At 50.0% G+C, this 15,506-nt stretch overlaps 3 protein-coding genes across 3 annotated transcripts; 2 read left to right on the forward strand and 1 right to left on the reverse strand.

Annotated features, from left to right (window-relative positions):
• The first annotated feature begins 7,532 nt into the window (after positions 1-7,532).
• Positions 7,533-9,522, forward strand: ASPGLDRAFT_42800 (GTP-binding protein Obg). Its single transcript, XM_022545671.1, has one exon. The coding sequence runs from the start codon at positions 7,654-7,656 to the stop codon at positions 9,343-9,345; it is 1,692 nt and encodes a 563-aa protein (XP_022404422.1). The 5' UTR covers positions 7,533-7,653; the 3' UTR covers positions 9,346-9,522.
• A 153-nt stretch (positions 9,523-9,675) lies between these two features.
• ASPGLDRAFT_22559 (putative JmjC domain protein) lies at positions 9,676-11,292 on the forward strand (the record flags this gene model as incomplete). The annotated part of the gene is made up of 1 exon (XM_022543193.1): positions 9,676-11,292. The coding sequence occupies one exon, from the start codon at positions 9,676-9,678 to the stop codon at positions 11,290-11,292; it is 1,617 nt and encodes a 538-aa protein (XP_022404423.1).
• Positions 11,293-11,438: 146 nt separating this feature from the next.
• ASPGLDRAFT_63859 (bifunctional urea carboxylase/allophanate hydrolase) lies at positions 11,439-15,495 on the reverse strand (the record flags this gene model as incomplete). The annotated part of the gene is made up of 7 exons (XM_022548718.1): positions 11,439-11,680; positions 11,744-12,147; positions 12,208-12,637; positions 12,690-14,868; positions 14,925-15,198; positions 15,248-15,367; positions 15,425-15,495. The coding sequence occupies 7 exons, from the start codon at positions 15,493-15,495 to the stop codon at positions 11,439-11,441; spliced, it is 3,720 nt and encodes a 1,239-aa protein (XP_022404424.1).
• Between the last annotated feature and the right edge of the window lie 11 nt (positions 15,496-15,506).

Genomic DNA, 15,506 nt, shown 5'->3' on the forward strand with positions numbered 1-15,506 from the left:
TTTTTTTTTTTTTTTTTTTTTAAAAAAAAAAAAATTTTATTTATTTATTTTATTTTTCGGGTTACAAACACAGCTGTACGGTACAGATCCCAGCTGCAGGGTGGATATTCCGAATTCTCCATACAAACATAATATCGTCACTGAATGATGGCCCGGATCCACCGGACGGGGTTAAGCTACGGGTTCCAACTGAACAGAATAATCGGGGGCCTCCGATGATCCGATTGACAGAGAGAGAGACTGAGCAATAGTATAGGGGGTGGAACCGCTCCAAATTACTACTACTCTTCCCTTCTTTCACACAGAACAGATCATTTTAGGGACGTATAATATTGACTCCGGGGAACCGGCTACCCAAAGTACTCCGGAGTACCGGCCAAAGTACTAGACGCAAATTTTAAATTAAATTTCGACTGATCGACTTTCCAGAAGGCCGGAAAAAGTGTGGTTATTGGTTTCGAAAGTTGATAGATCTCACTGCCCCACGACTAACTTTTTAATTTTTTGTTATTTTGTTACCTGTTAACTATAAAAAATTCTCCACTGCCGGAATTCTGGAAAACCAGCCGGTGTCCACTATTCTTTTTTATTTTTTAAAATATATGTATATATATATTTTTTTTTCTCTGTATGGAATAAGGAGATCGCTGTAATAAATTACATACTTACATACTTACATACTTACATACAAACAATCGGAAGCACTTGTTGTTGGTCTTGGGTAGAAACCGGATGACTTGCATGCAGATAACTCTCCCACCTACCACCGCGCCGTTTGTTTGTGTCGGGGTATTTCATAACATGCGGTGTAAAGACCCTGTACGAGTCTTCACATCGCATACATACAGAATAATCTGCATCGTGGTGATATACGGTTACTTACTGACAGACAGCAGATCCTGAAATTCGGTATGTTGTCCGGCAAGAAAGACGGTGGATCCAGTCAATCAGGAGAGACCGAGATAGGGGGATACGGCATACTACCACTACTCTATCACCATATCTTTATTCGTACTATTATATCGTAGACAATTCCATCCAGCAGTGTGGGGCGTGATTCTTCAAAACTTGGTTAATGCCAATAATCATAATACGGAGCAATAGTATAAGTTGGTCAAAGGTGAGCAGTCAACACGTCCTTACGGTGTGGACTGGCGCTATTGTATCTTGTGGGCCCGATACAGGTGATCAAGATTGGTATATCAGTCGCATGGAGAAAATTAAGAGATAGAGACACTGAATAGATGGTTGTTTGCTATCAAATTCCGTATTCCGTAGTCATATTCCGTAGTCTGCAAAGAATTGTTCAACTTTTCTTCAGTCTTGACAATAAGCGCCGCATCCGGGGATGGCAAACAACCACCGCCGCCAAGGACGCGAGGGGGTCTGCACACAATGGACAATATTGTATGGAGAAGATGCCGACGGATTTTCCCTGCAATCGAATCTTTCTTTGCTTCTTCTTCTTCGGTTGCTTGCCAGCCAGCCAGGGGCCCAAGAGCACGGAGGCGACGGAATGGAACTACCGCCACAGAGAGGAATTTTCCCACCCTTCCGTCCCCCTGGTTTCACGGCCGTCCTTAGAAACCGTTGAGCGATCTTAAACTTTTTGACACTGCGTTTGAGGTTGATTATCCCCGACCGTGTGTTCCGAAGTCTGATTCCCACCAGAAAACATGACTCGTCCTGCACTGCACTCAGCCAGCTGGGGCTCGTTGGCGAGTCGGTGAAGAATCAGCCGCAAGGACGAACGGAAGTAATGGGCGAAAAAAAAAGCAAGAGAAAACAAAGATTCTGAATCTCTCGTGACCCCAAGTATACGAATAGTAATCCGATTTCCGTCCACACACACCGAGTCTCATAACTATCCCATCCTTCCCGTACGTCGCTACGCCGCCAATCCATAGTGTTCAGTAGTGGATCTCATAGTGTCAGACTTAGTGCAGCTCAGATCTGGAGCCACGCGAGTGGTAATACCACTTACTGTATGTCTAACATGGACGGGATGACCTGAGCTGCGGGTGACTTCTCAAATCCCCAATTTCCCAATCACGCTCATAGCGGAAGAACGTGCGAATCTACAGCGACAATCACAACATCCGCTGCTGCTAGTCCTGATACTAAAGCCCGGGATCGACTGTATCGCGCTAGGCGAGCATTGCCAAAAAGATGGTTGGGTATGTAAAACCAACACAACGTCATCGTGCTTCCGAAATTTCGGTGGATTGATCTGACAGTCTGTGACTGTCTTTTCGCGTAGCACTCTGTACCCCAGTCCATGTGTACGGATACTCCGTAGTCGCAGCGTATAGAATAATTCCCGATAGCGGCTCAATCCTGTATGTTCTTGGACCTGTTTGTTTGTGTGATGTTGTCGTTGGGCAATTAATCCTTCGATACGGTGAGTCTGTGTGTCTACAGCCAACGATAGGCCAATGTCCGTCGTTCCAGGCGATGTCCGAAGTGTTCTGCTGCCCAGTCCCTTTGTAAATCCGTCTGTCCCGCGGGGTTGTCCTGTCTATCTCCCTTTCCCGTGCATGCAAAATACATGGGCATCTAATCCACCTGATAATGAGGGGTATTCCGAATCTTCATCCTATCACTCCGAGATAGCACCGACGGCGGGGCAGGCTGTGATCTGGCGGTGTCAAAAACGGAGACCTTTCATCATGATACAGAAAAAAAATGCAGCCTGTCCAGCAGTTAATCGCAGGAATCCTGATGGCATCAGTACCTAGCGCGATATCGTGTCCATCGTGATATCCATTCGGACACCTCGGAATCCTATACGTGAATTCTCAAATGTAAAATGTTGCAGCGTGACTGACCTGGCGGGTGCAGATCATGTGAAAACTGCCCCTCCTCCGCTTCTGCCCCTCCTTCCCCTCTATCATTCATTTTTTTTTTTTTTTTCTTCATCTGTACTTTTCATCCTTTGGGCAGGACATTCAGGCATCGTCTTTATAAGTATCTAGTCATAACAATGACGCAATGACGAAATGTTTTCCTACGTCATAGCTTCTGCCTTGCTGTTGTAGAGGTTGTTGTTCTCGCTTGGACAACAGCTCCGGGGAACATACTAGCGCAAGGAGTCAACTCTCGAATCTACAAGCTGACATGCAAGACATGAAGCATCTGATACGACTGTATAGAAAGGCCCAGAAAGGCTGCGAGTCCTACACGGAAACAAGGCAGGTTGCCGACTATGTCCGGCGTTACCTGAAGAACCCGAATAACATTGAACACCAATTACGGAGTTGAAGGGAATGTTGACTGCTCGCTTAGCCTTGAATGATTTGGTAGGGCAATATAGGAGCGCCTTAGGACTCGAAAAGCTCCCACCCTTTGAGGGGTGGAATGTTCTGGGTTTCAGAAAGACTCTTCCGGATTTGGACAGATTCGCCAGAATACTCATGGACGCAGGGATGTTCAGAGTGATTCCTAGTAGAGTATTGAGATACTCATACCGCCGGCCAGCCCAATATCTGGCAGCAGAGATGGCGACTGCTGGATACACGGAGGCCGATGTGTACGATGCAATCGAAAGGTTACAACAGCACAAAGAGCACGCGATTATGAATCAGTCTTCAGTCCACTCTTTCAAGGAACAGCCCCAACAGTCACAGGAGCATCCAGATGGAATGCCAGTATCGTTGTAAGGGCCGTACGAGAATTACCAACCAATGGACATCCCGACTTGAGGAACAAAACGGCCGCCTTGACCTCTGATCTACGTCGCGCTCATCTCACGCGAGAATACGGTTACAGCACTCCGGTTCGACATCTGTACATAGCATCTACAGTACCGTACCCCTGGTACCTTCTCAGAGTCTAAAGGCTTTCTTTGATCCACCCGTGGTTTCTCCTTTCGTCCATCTCCACTCTAGGATTAGCTTCTCGTGGGACTTGGGTATTCATACATACGACGAGCGGTGACCGGATTTCGGATTTCCAGGGATTACGGTAAATACTCCGAGCTAGTCGTTGGATCTGTTTGGTCGAGGAAATGAGGTTTTCCATCCGAATTCCATACTTCATACGCATTCTTCAGGCGCGATTGACTTGACGATCGACAACGCTGGTGCCGAATTGTCGGGTCCGCCATATGACGTCGTCAGGGGGGTAAATTCCTGCCACGCTGTATGAGATACAACGAATTGTTGCGGTGACCACGGTGTTCGCCGTCTGCCCACTGCTTCAGCTAGCGTTGATGTGACAATGTGACACGGGATCGGACTTGGTATGGAGTCGACAATAGTATCATACTACTATTATTTGGCTGTTATTATTAACCACCGTGTCTGGTGTACGGAGGACTCCTACGACATGGCAACGAGTCATGCCACATCTCCGGCCATTTCCATTCGCCTCGCTGGAACAATTAAGGATTTCTAGAACATTTGCCACCAACATTCGTTGACATGTCTTACCCAAAACAACAAAAATACCAGTCGTACGGAACACTAGTACTTGTACTACGTACAAGTACTGGTACCAATACAACTGTGACCGGTAACCAGGATCTGCTCCCCGGACCAATAATAAACCCCACTGTGGTGATAGATCGCTGTGATCGAGAGTAAATGCGAAACAGTGGATCGGTGGTTTCCCCTGGGACAGAGCAACTGCCCGAATGGAATTCTCATTGGCCGGTCCCTTTTTTCCTTTCGGTATGGAGCAGCCTAACTTTTTCTCCTTGGATCGGAAGACCGGAAGTTCGGGGAAACAGAAGTACGGTCTGAAAGACTTTGGGAAAGGGAATGCTGATCGTCATATCAGATGGGAATGTCCGTCCTTTCTCCATAGTGGCAAATCCTCCAGTCTCCAGATAACAAAGGCCGGGACAAACATACTTTAGGATCACTTGGACTAGTGACAGTTAGTTATCCGGACTATGTTCCTGGCGTACCAAACTCAGGATTATTCTCCCGTAACCTTGTCCAGCGGTCTGGCACACTATGTACTGGGAAGAATGTCCCACGGAACCGATACCCCTCCGGAAACAGTTCTGTTCAATCACAAAACAAATGTCACAGGATCCACTTAACCCTCAGCCACACCTTGCTCCATAACGAAGACACAAACTTCTTTGATAGCCGCTCTAAAATCTTCTACTGGCCACGCTGAAAAAACCCGTCTTTTTCCCACCGGAATCCGGCCCCGGTGCCGCGGTGACGGATAACACCAGCCTTTCTTTACTTGCTCTTACACCGTACTTTACAGAGACCCTAATCTTCTCGGTCAGCAAGACCCACAGACATGTGAACTGCTGCAAATCCTGACACACAGCGAGTTCTCCCTCCCACCGGGTCCCCGGATCGCTTCCTATTGGGCCTTGCATATGTTTGGGACTTTCCCCGTCAAAAACCGTAAACTTGTCCCGAGAAGGAAAGTCTCTCGCCCCAAGGTCGGGGATCGGGGATAACGGGGAATACAGCGTACTGGTACACTAGACAACTTTTTTAATATGTTAGAGCGAAATAGCGGGATCGAGTCGGACAAGTCTCGCTCGAGCGATTGATTGATTGACTGATTGCCTGATTGATTAATTAATTGATCCCACCCACTCATATTTTAGATCAGGCGGTATGATATCGCATTATGTGTTATTATTTTGAGGGTATGAAGTACGTACCCTAGTACTGGAGCAAATAGATTATGGGGCATCGAGGCTTCGAGAACCATGGATTTAATCAATCTTTTGCAGTGCGATTCATAAGATTGAAGTCCAGACCTTTTTTTCTTGTTTGGTTGAATTGTTGAATATGTGTCTACTGCTGGGATACCGGGTGGATGCAGTGCTCTATACACATCGGTGTGCGTATGTCCCCTACCTCGCACTGCAGAGCTCGATACGCAGCTGTATACGGAGTACTCCATACGGAGGACTTCATGAGAAGCCACGCCTCGTAAGGCGTACCATTGGCAGGTCAACGGTAGCGGTCAAGTCATACGGCATTGCATGGAGGCATGTGGACGGAGTATACGGCACAGCGAACTAAGTACTGTCACTCAGTGCATGGATGTTACATAAATTTACCGTTTACCTATCAGGGAATAAGCATATCTACGTATCTGTACTCTGTACGTACCATGTACTTGTACCCATGCAATGCAATGCAGTCATAAACAGGCCACGATCCCGGTATATACACCGACTACTGACTCATTCGTTGATAGGTTAGATCGGTGTACTCTGTACCCTGCAAGCATTTGCACATATGCCGATTTATCAAACGTGGCTTGATCGAAACCGGATCTCGAGTGGCTGCATTGCATTCTGCATGCGCAAGTACACAAATAGCAGGCGCGGACACGGACATGTGGCACACCGCCGGTGAGGCCATGGCAACGCTGTACAGAAGATGTGATCTGAACACTTCGGATTGCTCTATCAAGAAAAGCGACCTCACGCAAACAGGGCAATTCCGTTCTATGCGGTACAAGCAGTACAAGCCCATGGTACAAATACGCATGCACTCTATAATAATGAATTAACCCGATGCAACCTGTCCGATAAGCTCGGACACAGGTCGATCTTCCATCTGGCCCTGGTCACAGATCACATCGCAAAAGTACCAAATCTCAGCTTGCATCTGCAAACCAGCCATCACGCATGGTCCTTCCGACCTGCTGCGCCGCCGTACTTTTGCCCCCCGTTCCTCCTCGCATTGTCATCCCTAGGCTAGACACGGAACGACACTAGGTCTTCTCCGTTTGTGTATTCATCCAAAAGCCCCAGCCTCCCCATGGCCCCGGCTCACGATACTAGTTAGAAGCTATGGAGTCGCATTTCGTCATAAGCGCGACGCTGTTTCCGGCCCCGGTGATTGGTTTTAGTTTTAAGCTATACCTGTATCAAAATCAAACCATCACCTGTCTATCTCACCCGTTCGGTCGTTCGTCTCGAGCTGTGTGATTCCTTCCCGGTTTTTGATGTGATGTGATGATCCGATGGTGCTTAGTCTCGTTTCGCCCGTCTCAACACTAGACTAGGAATCCCATCCCGGTAACATAGCACATGCCCATGCTCCAATAATGCACGCCAGCCGGCTTCCGAGGGTCCTGCTTGATTCAAATAATTTCATATCACATCGGATGGCGTACAAGTAATCGTACCCGCATAGTATGCAGGACCAGAATGATCCGTAACCCCCCCCCGGTACTCGGTTGCATGGAGCCGTAATTAGGCTTGCAGATGGATCGTCGATTGATACATGCCGGCTGGCGGCTCTATTAGCCGGTCTCAAACAAGGTCTCTGTGTGTATCCGGTAATGATCCTGGTCGGGGTTGTTATGAGTAGGTTGGCGTTTGATTCAGATGCAAGGAGTTAAGGTACCGCAGTATTCTGTAGATTGCCAATGGCGATTGCAACGAGGGAGAATGTCGTCGAAGGATGAATAAAGATCGAAGATGAAGTTGCGATGACAATCCTGCCTCAGGTATACAATGTAGTTCTTATCGTCACGTGAGCTTATCGACATCATCACGAATTTGCGGGACTCCAGATGCATCCTCAACTCACCAAGACAAATCGATAATTCTACTGTCATCATCTTGATCAGGCTGGTATTCGGAATATGTGTGTCTCCTGAACAAGACTATCCAATTGACCATACAGAAGACCTGCCACCAGCAACTTCGTGAGCAGGATGGCAAACCCCCGAACCGGTCTCTCATCATTCTCCTCTCTCCTCTTCAGACGAACCGTTCGTGTACGTTCCTCGCAGCGAATATTCCCCGGGTTTCAGACGTGTCGTCGACATCAAAGCACTGACACTGAGCGCGCGCGATCAAACGATGACATCCCCTCTCCGTCCTCCGAACCACCACCGCAAGATCTTTCATACCTGAACCCATCACCGGACGATTACTCCCGCTTCATATTCCAGGACAAATGCCGCTCGGTCATGTTCGCAGGGTCCGGAGGACATGGGTGTGTTGCGTTTCTACGAGAGAAATATATCGAGGAGGGTCCCGCGAACGGCGGCGACGGAGGTAGTGGCGGGGGTATCTACATCCAAGCGATCGAGAACATGACCAGTTTGCATAAACTGGCGCGCAGAGGTGTCATCAGGGCTGAAAGAGGGAAGAATGGTCGCGGAAAGAGCAAAGGAGGGAAGCGAGGAGAGGATGTTCTGATCCAGGTCCCCGTTGGAACGGTAGTCCGGGAGGTATCCCGGTATGATCCTGTCGCGGAGGAAGAGATCAATCATAAAATGCGGAGGAAACCAAAGGTCGAGGAGGATGTGGATGAGATGGATGAGATGGGACTATCGTCTATTCGCCATGACCGCTGGGTGCTGTATCCCGGTGCCAAACCGTCGGATTTCTTGACGACGGTGTTTCCGGATAATCCGCCTCGGCGGCCGCAGATTGCTGCGTTGGAACCCAAGGCGCCGATTCATCTTGATCTCTCGAGGCCTATGGACAAACCGATCTTGTTGGCTGCTGGAGCTGTTGGCGGATTGGGAAACCCTCACTTTGCTTCTCGTACAAACACCAAGCCGAATTTCGCATCTAGGGGCGAGGGTGGTGTTCGTTTGGAACTGGACTTTGAATTGAAACTACTGGCAGACGTGGGGTTGGTAGGAAAACCCAATGCCGGAAAGAGTACGCTACTCCGGTCATTGACCAACAGTCGCACGCGAATCGGAGACTGGGAGTTCACCACGCTCTCCCCGAGTATCGGAACTGTGGTTATTGATGACTTCAAAGGGAGACCGCTGGTTGAGAGCAAGTCGAAGCGAACCAAGTTCACGATCGCGGACATCCCAGGTTTGATCGAAGATGCGCATCTGGACCGTGGTCTGGGACTGGGATTTTTGCGTCACATCGAGCGAGCAGGTATTCTTGCTTTCGTGGTTGATCTCAACGCCGGAGACCCCATCCAAGGGCTCAATAACTTATGGCACGAGCTCCGCGAATACAAACAGGTCCGCGACACTGAGCAGGCCTCGGAGGACGACACAACTTCATTCGATCTATCAACACATGGCCTCCCAGAGCTCGAAGAAGAACGACAAGAGATGCGCGCGTCTAAGTCTATGGACGGTCCCATTAATGTCTCATTCGGTCCCAAAGACCCCCTTCCCTCTCTCGAACACCCGCCTATCCATACGAAGCCATGGTTCGTCGTGGCTACCAAGGCTGATCTGCCAGAGACTCAGCAGCGATACAAGGAGCTACGGGAGTATCTATCGGGCATTGAGAAGGGCGAGATTGAGCACCCTTGTGGACAGCAGGATGGATGGAAAAAGAAGCTGGTTACTGTTCCTGTGAGCGCGATTAGAGGGCAGGGTGTTGATCGCATTCCGAAGTTGGTTATGGAGTTTTTGGATTGAGCAAGCTATATATATGCATTCACGGCGTTCAGTGGACGGATACATGACCAGTCTTTGTTATGATACATTTTGTATATTATTTAAAAGCCAAACTGAATGATGTACGATAGTTCTTTGAATTTGTTTACTTTGTGGTTGAGCCCTGAATGGAAGTCATAGAAAGGAATAGTTATCGGTTTAGCGATGACGTTATGTTCCTCAAAAAAATAATCTTCAACACCACAACAACACCAACGCAACAACCATGATTCCACGCCATTCCTGCTCGAACTCCTCATTTCATTCCACATGAAACAGTGCTAATATACGCTTCAACGGCCTACCCAAGAGATGTCCACATCTCTCCCATCCGTGGTTGCCCACGCACTCTCCACCATCGCCGAACCAATCCCCGAAGACCCCATACGCCAGTGCACAAAACACAACCTCAACGCCCTCCACGACCTCCTATTCAAATGCCAAGACCTAGCCCTCAACCTCGCCGACGCGAAACTGCGCGTTTTCCCCTTCAAAGATGTGGAGAATTGCTGGCGACGACTGTATACCGACGCGAGTATCGTGAAAGCTTGTCTGGTGATCGTTGAGAACTGCGGGGCCCTGGACGACGAGGGGGATAATGATGGCATAGGGAAACATAAGACGGGCAAGGAGCTTTGCGCACGATGGGTTGAGAGGTTATTGGAGCAGGGGAATGGCGCGACGATGAAGTGGAAGATTCACCCCAACGCGTGGTTATCGCCGACTATTCATGTGCTCGATAAAGCGTTGATAATGACCGGTGCGCCGTTACGTGAATCACTCGTTGAAACCCTCCTATCTACTCTCCAAGCCGCTACGGTACAAAACGCAGACTCTAAAGGCGACGAAAGTGATGACTCGGAATGCTACCGTGCTGCTAAACGCAGAAAGTTCTCCCCTCCGCTATTCCCACCCGATACAGCCCCCTCTATGCGCTTAAAATCGCCGATTCCCCGTCTCTCAGCGCCGTCGTTCGACGCCATCGAGCACCATATACAAGATGTCCGGACGCCGCTGGTGATAACGGATGCAGTAGAGCATTGGCCAGCCATGTCGGCGAGACCTTGGTCGTCGCGGGATTACTGGATGGATCGGACGTTTAGTGGAAAACGGCTAGTTCCTGTGGAGGTTGGGAGGTCATATACGGATGAGGGATGGGGGCAGCGGATTATGGAGTTTGGAGAGTTTGTGGATAGGTTTGTTTGGAGGGATGAGACGATGTCGGGGGAGGAGGATTCTGGTCAGACGGGGTATATGGCGCAGCATGATCTTTTGTCGCAGATTCCGGCGTTGAGGAAAGATATTTGCATACCGGATTATTGCTATATTGATCCTCCAGCGGCGGAACCTGGGACGCCGGTCTATCTCAAGAAGCAGCGGGAACAGGCAGAAAATGCCAAAGCGAATGGCGCAAAAACCTCCGAAGATACAAACGGTGACAACAGCAACCAAAGAAACTCAGAATCCTCCGAAATAAGCCTCCCAGACGACCCCATAATCAACACTTGGATCGGCCCCGCATGGACTATATCACCCCTCCACCACGACCCATACCACAATATCCTCGTCCAGGTAGTAGGCACCAAATACGTTCGTCTCTACTCACCACACACGCCAGCCTCCCAAATCTACCCCCGTGGAAGGGAAGCCGTCGCCTCATCCCCTGCAAAGAACCAGACAGGATCCGAAGAACAGAAACCAAACCACCAGCTCATTGACATGTCGAATACGTCGCAGGTTGACTTGACATCCATTGAGCTTTCCCCGGCTGAAGAGGACCAGTGGGATGCACTTTGGCCTGGGTTCTTGCAGGCGGAGTACGTCGAGACTGTGCTTAAGGAAGGGGAATGTCTTTATATCCCGGTTGGATGGTGGCATTACGTCCGGGGATTGAAGGCGGGTGCCAGTGTTAGTTTTTGGTGGGAGTAGGATATTCTTGATGTGACCATGATTGATTGATACCACTGCATTGGGTGGCGTTGGAAAATAGGTACTAGACAATATCATTGCTCATTGCTAAACCAAAATCAGAGGGTGACCAGGGCCCTTTAGCTATATACAACGTCTTGTAATTCCTATTTCGAGGCCTTCCTAGCGAAGAGTAAAGGCTTCCCAGCCTCGATCGAATCACCCTGCTGGACCAAGACCTTCTCAACAGTCGTCCCAACAGCCGCCGGATCAGCCCGGACAGCGATCTCGAGTTTCATCGCTTCGAGAATGATAACGACCTGGTCCTTGCCAATCTTGTCGCCTTGGCTCACTTCGACCTTCCACACATTCGCATTGAGCGGTGCTTCAACAGGCAGAATCTCAGGATCTACACAATCAGCCTCTACCCCAAAAAGCACTCAGCAAAAAGGAAAGGGGAAAAAGAACATACCTTTCAACAACTCCGCAACCTCATCAACCGGCACCCCCCTCTCCGCCTTCTCCCTCCCCCACCTCTCCAACAAAACCCCCTCAAGCTCATCCATCTCCCTCTGCGCCCCCCTCTGCTCCTCCCTAATCCTCGCAACCTCCTCCCTCGTATCCCTAAGCAACCGATTATGCTCCTCCATGTCGAAGATGACTTCTTCCCATTCGTACTCGTAGCGCCCGCTGTTGAAGAGCGCGAGTTGTTTCTCGTATTCGGCTTCGGTTACGCGGTAGAAGGTTATTTGGTCGAAGTCTTCGAAGAGCCACGGGCGGTTGGGGGTGTAGTTCTTTTTGGTGCCGAGAATGTCGACGCCGGGGATTGTCATGCCGGTCATTTGGTAGCCGCCGGGGGAGTCGACGTTGTATAGTCTTTGTTTGTTAACATTTGATCTGATATGGTTATGATAGGGCTAGGGGGGAAGGACTCACGCCATACAACTCCCACCCCACGAAACCGACCCAGCAGGCGTATAAACCCGACTAGGATTCATCTTCGGACAATTCATCCTCTGCCTCGGATCAACCGGCAACGCCAGCGGTAGCGCCGTGAAAAACCCTACCGAAACAACCATCAATTTCGCAGTTAGGAAAATCTTCTCAAACTGCTCTCTGTTAAACGCGTTGTTCTTCGCCACGAACTCTAAATTGTCGGGAAGGTAGGAGGCGTAGGGCCGTTGCGTCTCCATGTAGCGTTTCAGGGCGTCTTTTTGGCGCTGGCTTTCGAAGGTCAACGGGAGCTTGAAGAGGCGGCTGGGCATTTTGGCTGCGCTGAGGTCGCCTAGGGCGGCTTCGATGGAGGTTAGGTATTGTAGGAGTTTGGGTTGGGGGGTTTTGAGGCCGTCGTAGTAGAGCATTAGGGCTGGAGAGTGTTAGTGGGTGTAGTGGGAGCTTTGAGGGAGGGGTTGACGTGCAGTTACCACATCCAACCATGCCAATCAATCCGTTGGAGAAGGTAATGTCTCCCTTGCCCTCATTCAGAGCTTTCTTGAGAGCAGTCACTCTGCAGCGGTGGTTCAAGTCGAAAGCACCATGACCGTAGTCAATCAAGATGTAATCATCACCAGCCTGTCGATAAGAAACAAGCGGCTGGTTACCCTTCTCCTGAATTTGGTGAACAACACCACTTCCACGAGACTCCTTCGTTAGAACCGGGGGAAGCTCATCCTTCAAAGGCTGAATGCCATCAAAGTCCTGTCCTTGATAGCAGCACTGCACCACCTCATCGACAAACTTCTCTGTCTCCTTCCTTGCAGAAATAGCATCCGCGAGAGAAACAGCCCGATATCTCAGCGTATCACCAGCTTTAACCTGCCCTAATTTCCACAAGTCCGCCTTGACAATCGTATGACTGCTGATAAATCCACCGAAATCCGGTCCATCCTGCGGGAAGATAACCGGGTCGTCACCAGTCCAGTTTAGGGAACCAATGGCATATCCGTATTCGATCAGGTTCGATGGATGCGCTCCGCCCTCTCCGCCGTCCGAACGAGCCCATTTGGGTTTCGGGCCGATGAGACGGATTCCTCCGCGAGCTGCGTTGTGCGAGATCTTCCAGTCTGTCTCGTAGAGCATGTCGATGCTCTCCGGGACGATATAGCCCTGGTCGTAAGGACCAGGCATGGAGAGAAGTTCCCAACGGTCGGGGTACTTGGGGATAAGATGGTCCGGCAGGCGAAGGTCACCGCTGACATTTGGCAATTGATTTGTAATAGACAGGAGATCACCAGACACAAGCTGTCGTCCCTGGTAGCCACCAACGCCTACCATCGGTGCAGTCGCCTTCGATCCGAACCATTGGGCGACGTTGGTGAAGCCTCCATACACAGCGAGATAGGAACGACATCCGTTTCCGTTGGTCTTGCCAATAGTCAAGCGCTGACCAGTGGAGACCTCGATCCGAGACCACATTGAGATCGGAGTACCGTCAAGTTTGGCATCAACCGACGCACCGCACAGTGAGACCAGCGCTGGGCCCAGGAAGCGTAGTTCGGGTCCACTCAATGTGATTTCCAAAGCCTCAGTACCAACGGGGTTTCCGACGAGTGCGTTTGCAATGCGGAATGCTAATGGGTCCATAGGTCCTGAGTGGCAGAAACCTCTGCCAAGGGTTGGGCGGCCAGGCCAGTCCTCGATGAGGGTGTAGGCACCGCCAGACACGACATCGATTGCAGAGGGGCTGAACTGGAAGTTGTCCAAGAATCTGGTCAATGTGTTTCCGGCGATGAACCGCTCGTCATCGAGGATCTTGGACAGGAACTCAAGGTTTGTTGTTGGGCCGCAGATTCGTGACTCGGTTAGGATAGTCTGTAGGCCCTTGATAGCATCTTGTCGACTCGAAGAATGGTACATGACCTTGGCTAGCAGAGGATCGTAATTGGCAGATACTTTGATGCCTCTGTAGACCCATGTGTCGATCCGAGACCCCGGGATCTCCTTCCACTCGACATCCTGTAATGTTCCCGGGCAAGGAGCAAAGTCTTTAATCGGATTCTCAGCATAGACACGAGCTTCGATGGCAGACCCAGAAGGCCCCTTCAGCGGCAGATTGGTCAAGAATGACGCCTCTAAGCCCTTCTTCCCAGAAGCCTGGGCGTCTGCTTGTTTCAACATGAGCTCCACCAAGTCAACACCATAGCAGAGTTCTGTAATCCCATGCTCAACCTGCAATCGCGTGTTCATTTCTAAGAAAAAGAAAGCCCCCGTCTCATCATCAACGAGATACTCAATCGTACCAGCCGAGCCATACTTGATGGACTCCGCCAAACTAACGGCAGCTTCACCCAGTTTCTCTCGCAGGCCTGAATTCCTCGAGACAAACGGACTGGGACACTCCTCGATGACCTTCTGGTGTCTTCTTTGGATGGAGCATTCACGCTCGCCAATATAGATTGCTTTTCTGTCTCCGTTTCCGAAGACTTGGACTTCGATATGGTGGCTGGATGGGTAGTATCGTTCGATGAACATCCCCGCATTCTTGAAAAGAGCTTCGCCTCTGGATCGAACTGTGGCGAAGGACTCGCGCACCTCTGATTCGGAGTTGCAGGTAAGCAATCCCATTCCACCACCGCCCGCGGTGGCTTTGAGCATGACCTGGGGGTGTCAGTTAATCCGTACTCAGATTATCAGGTAAGACCTGGGTGGCTTACTGGAAATCCCAAGCCTTTGGACACCTGAACCGCCTCATCTTCAGTCGTCACCAGGCCCTTCGATCCAGGAACGATGGGAACACCGGCTTTTGTGGCCAAATCCCTAGCAGTATGTTTAAGTCCAAACGCTTCGATGCTCTCCGGCGAAGGACCTGCAAAGACAATCCCTGCAGCGGTGGCAGCTCTAGCAAAGTCGGAATTCTCAGACAAGAATCCGTATCCGGGGATGATCGCATCGACATTATTTCGTTTCGCGATGTCTATGATTTGGTCTCTGTCGTGCTGTTAGCGTGGCGGTCAATCTCGGGGAGTAGTGATCGTACCCATCGATGTATGCTTTTGACGGATGGCCCGAGAGGAGAACAGCTTGATCTGCGAGATGGACATGTGTTGAAGCAGCATCAGGTTCTGTGTAGACTGCGACCGTTCGAATGTTGAGCTTCCTATTTATCAAAGGCAATTAGCATGCGTCATGCGCGCTCAGTTCCAGAGCTACATACCTCGCAGTCTTCAAAATGCGCACAGCAATCTCGCCTCGATTGGCGACTAATAACGTCTTGAGAGAGTTCATTGTACGAGCAG

This window comes from Aspergillus glaucus, assembly GCF_001890805.1.
Source record: "Aspergillus glaucus CBS 516.65 unplaced genomic scaffold ASPGLscaffold_3, whole genome shotgun sequence".
NCBI lineage: Eukaryota > Fungi > Ascomycota > Eurotiomycetes > Eurotiales > Aspergillaceae > Aspergillus > Aspergillus glaucus.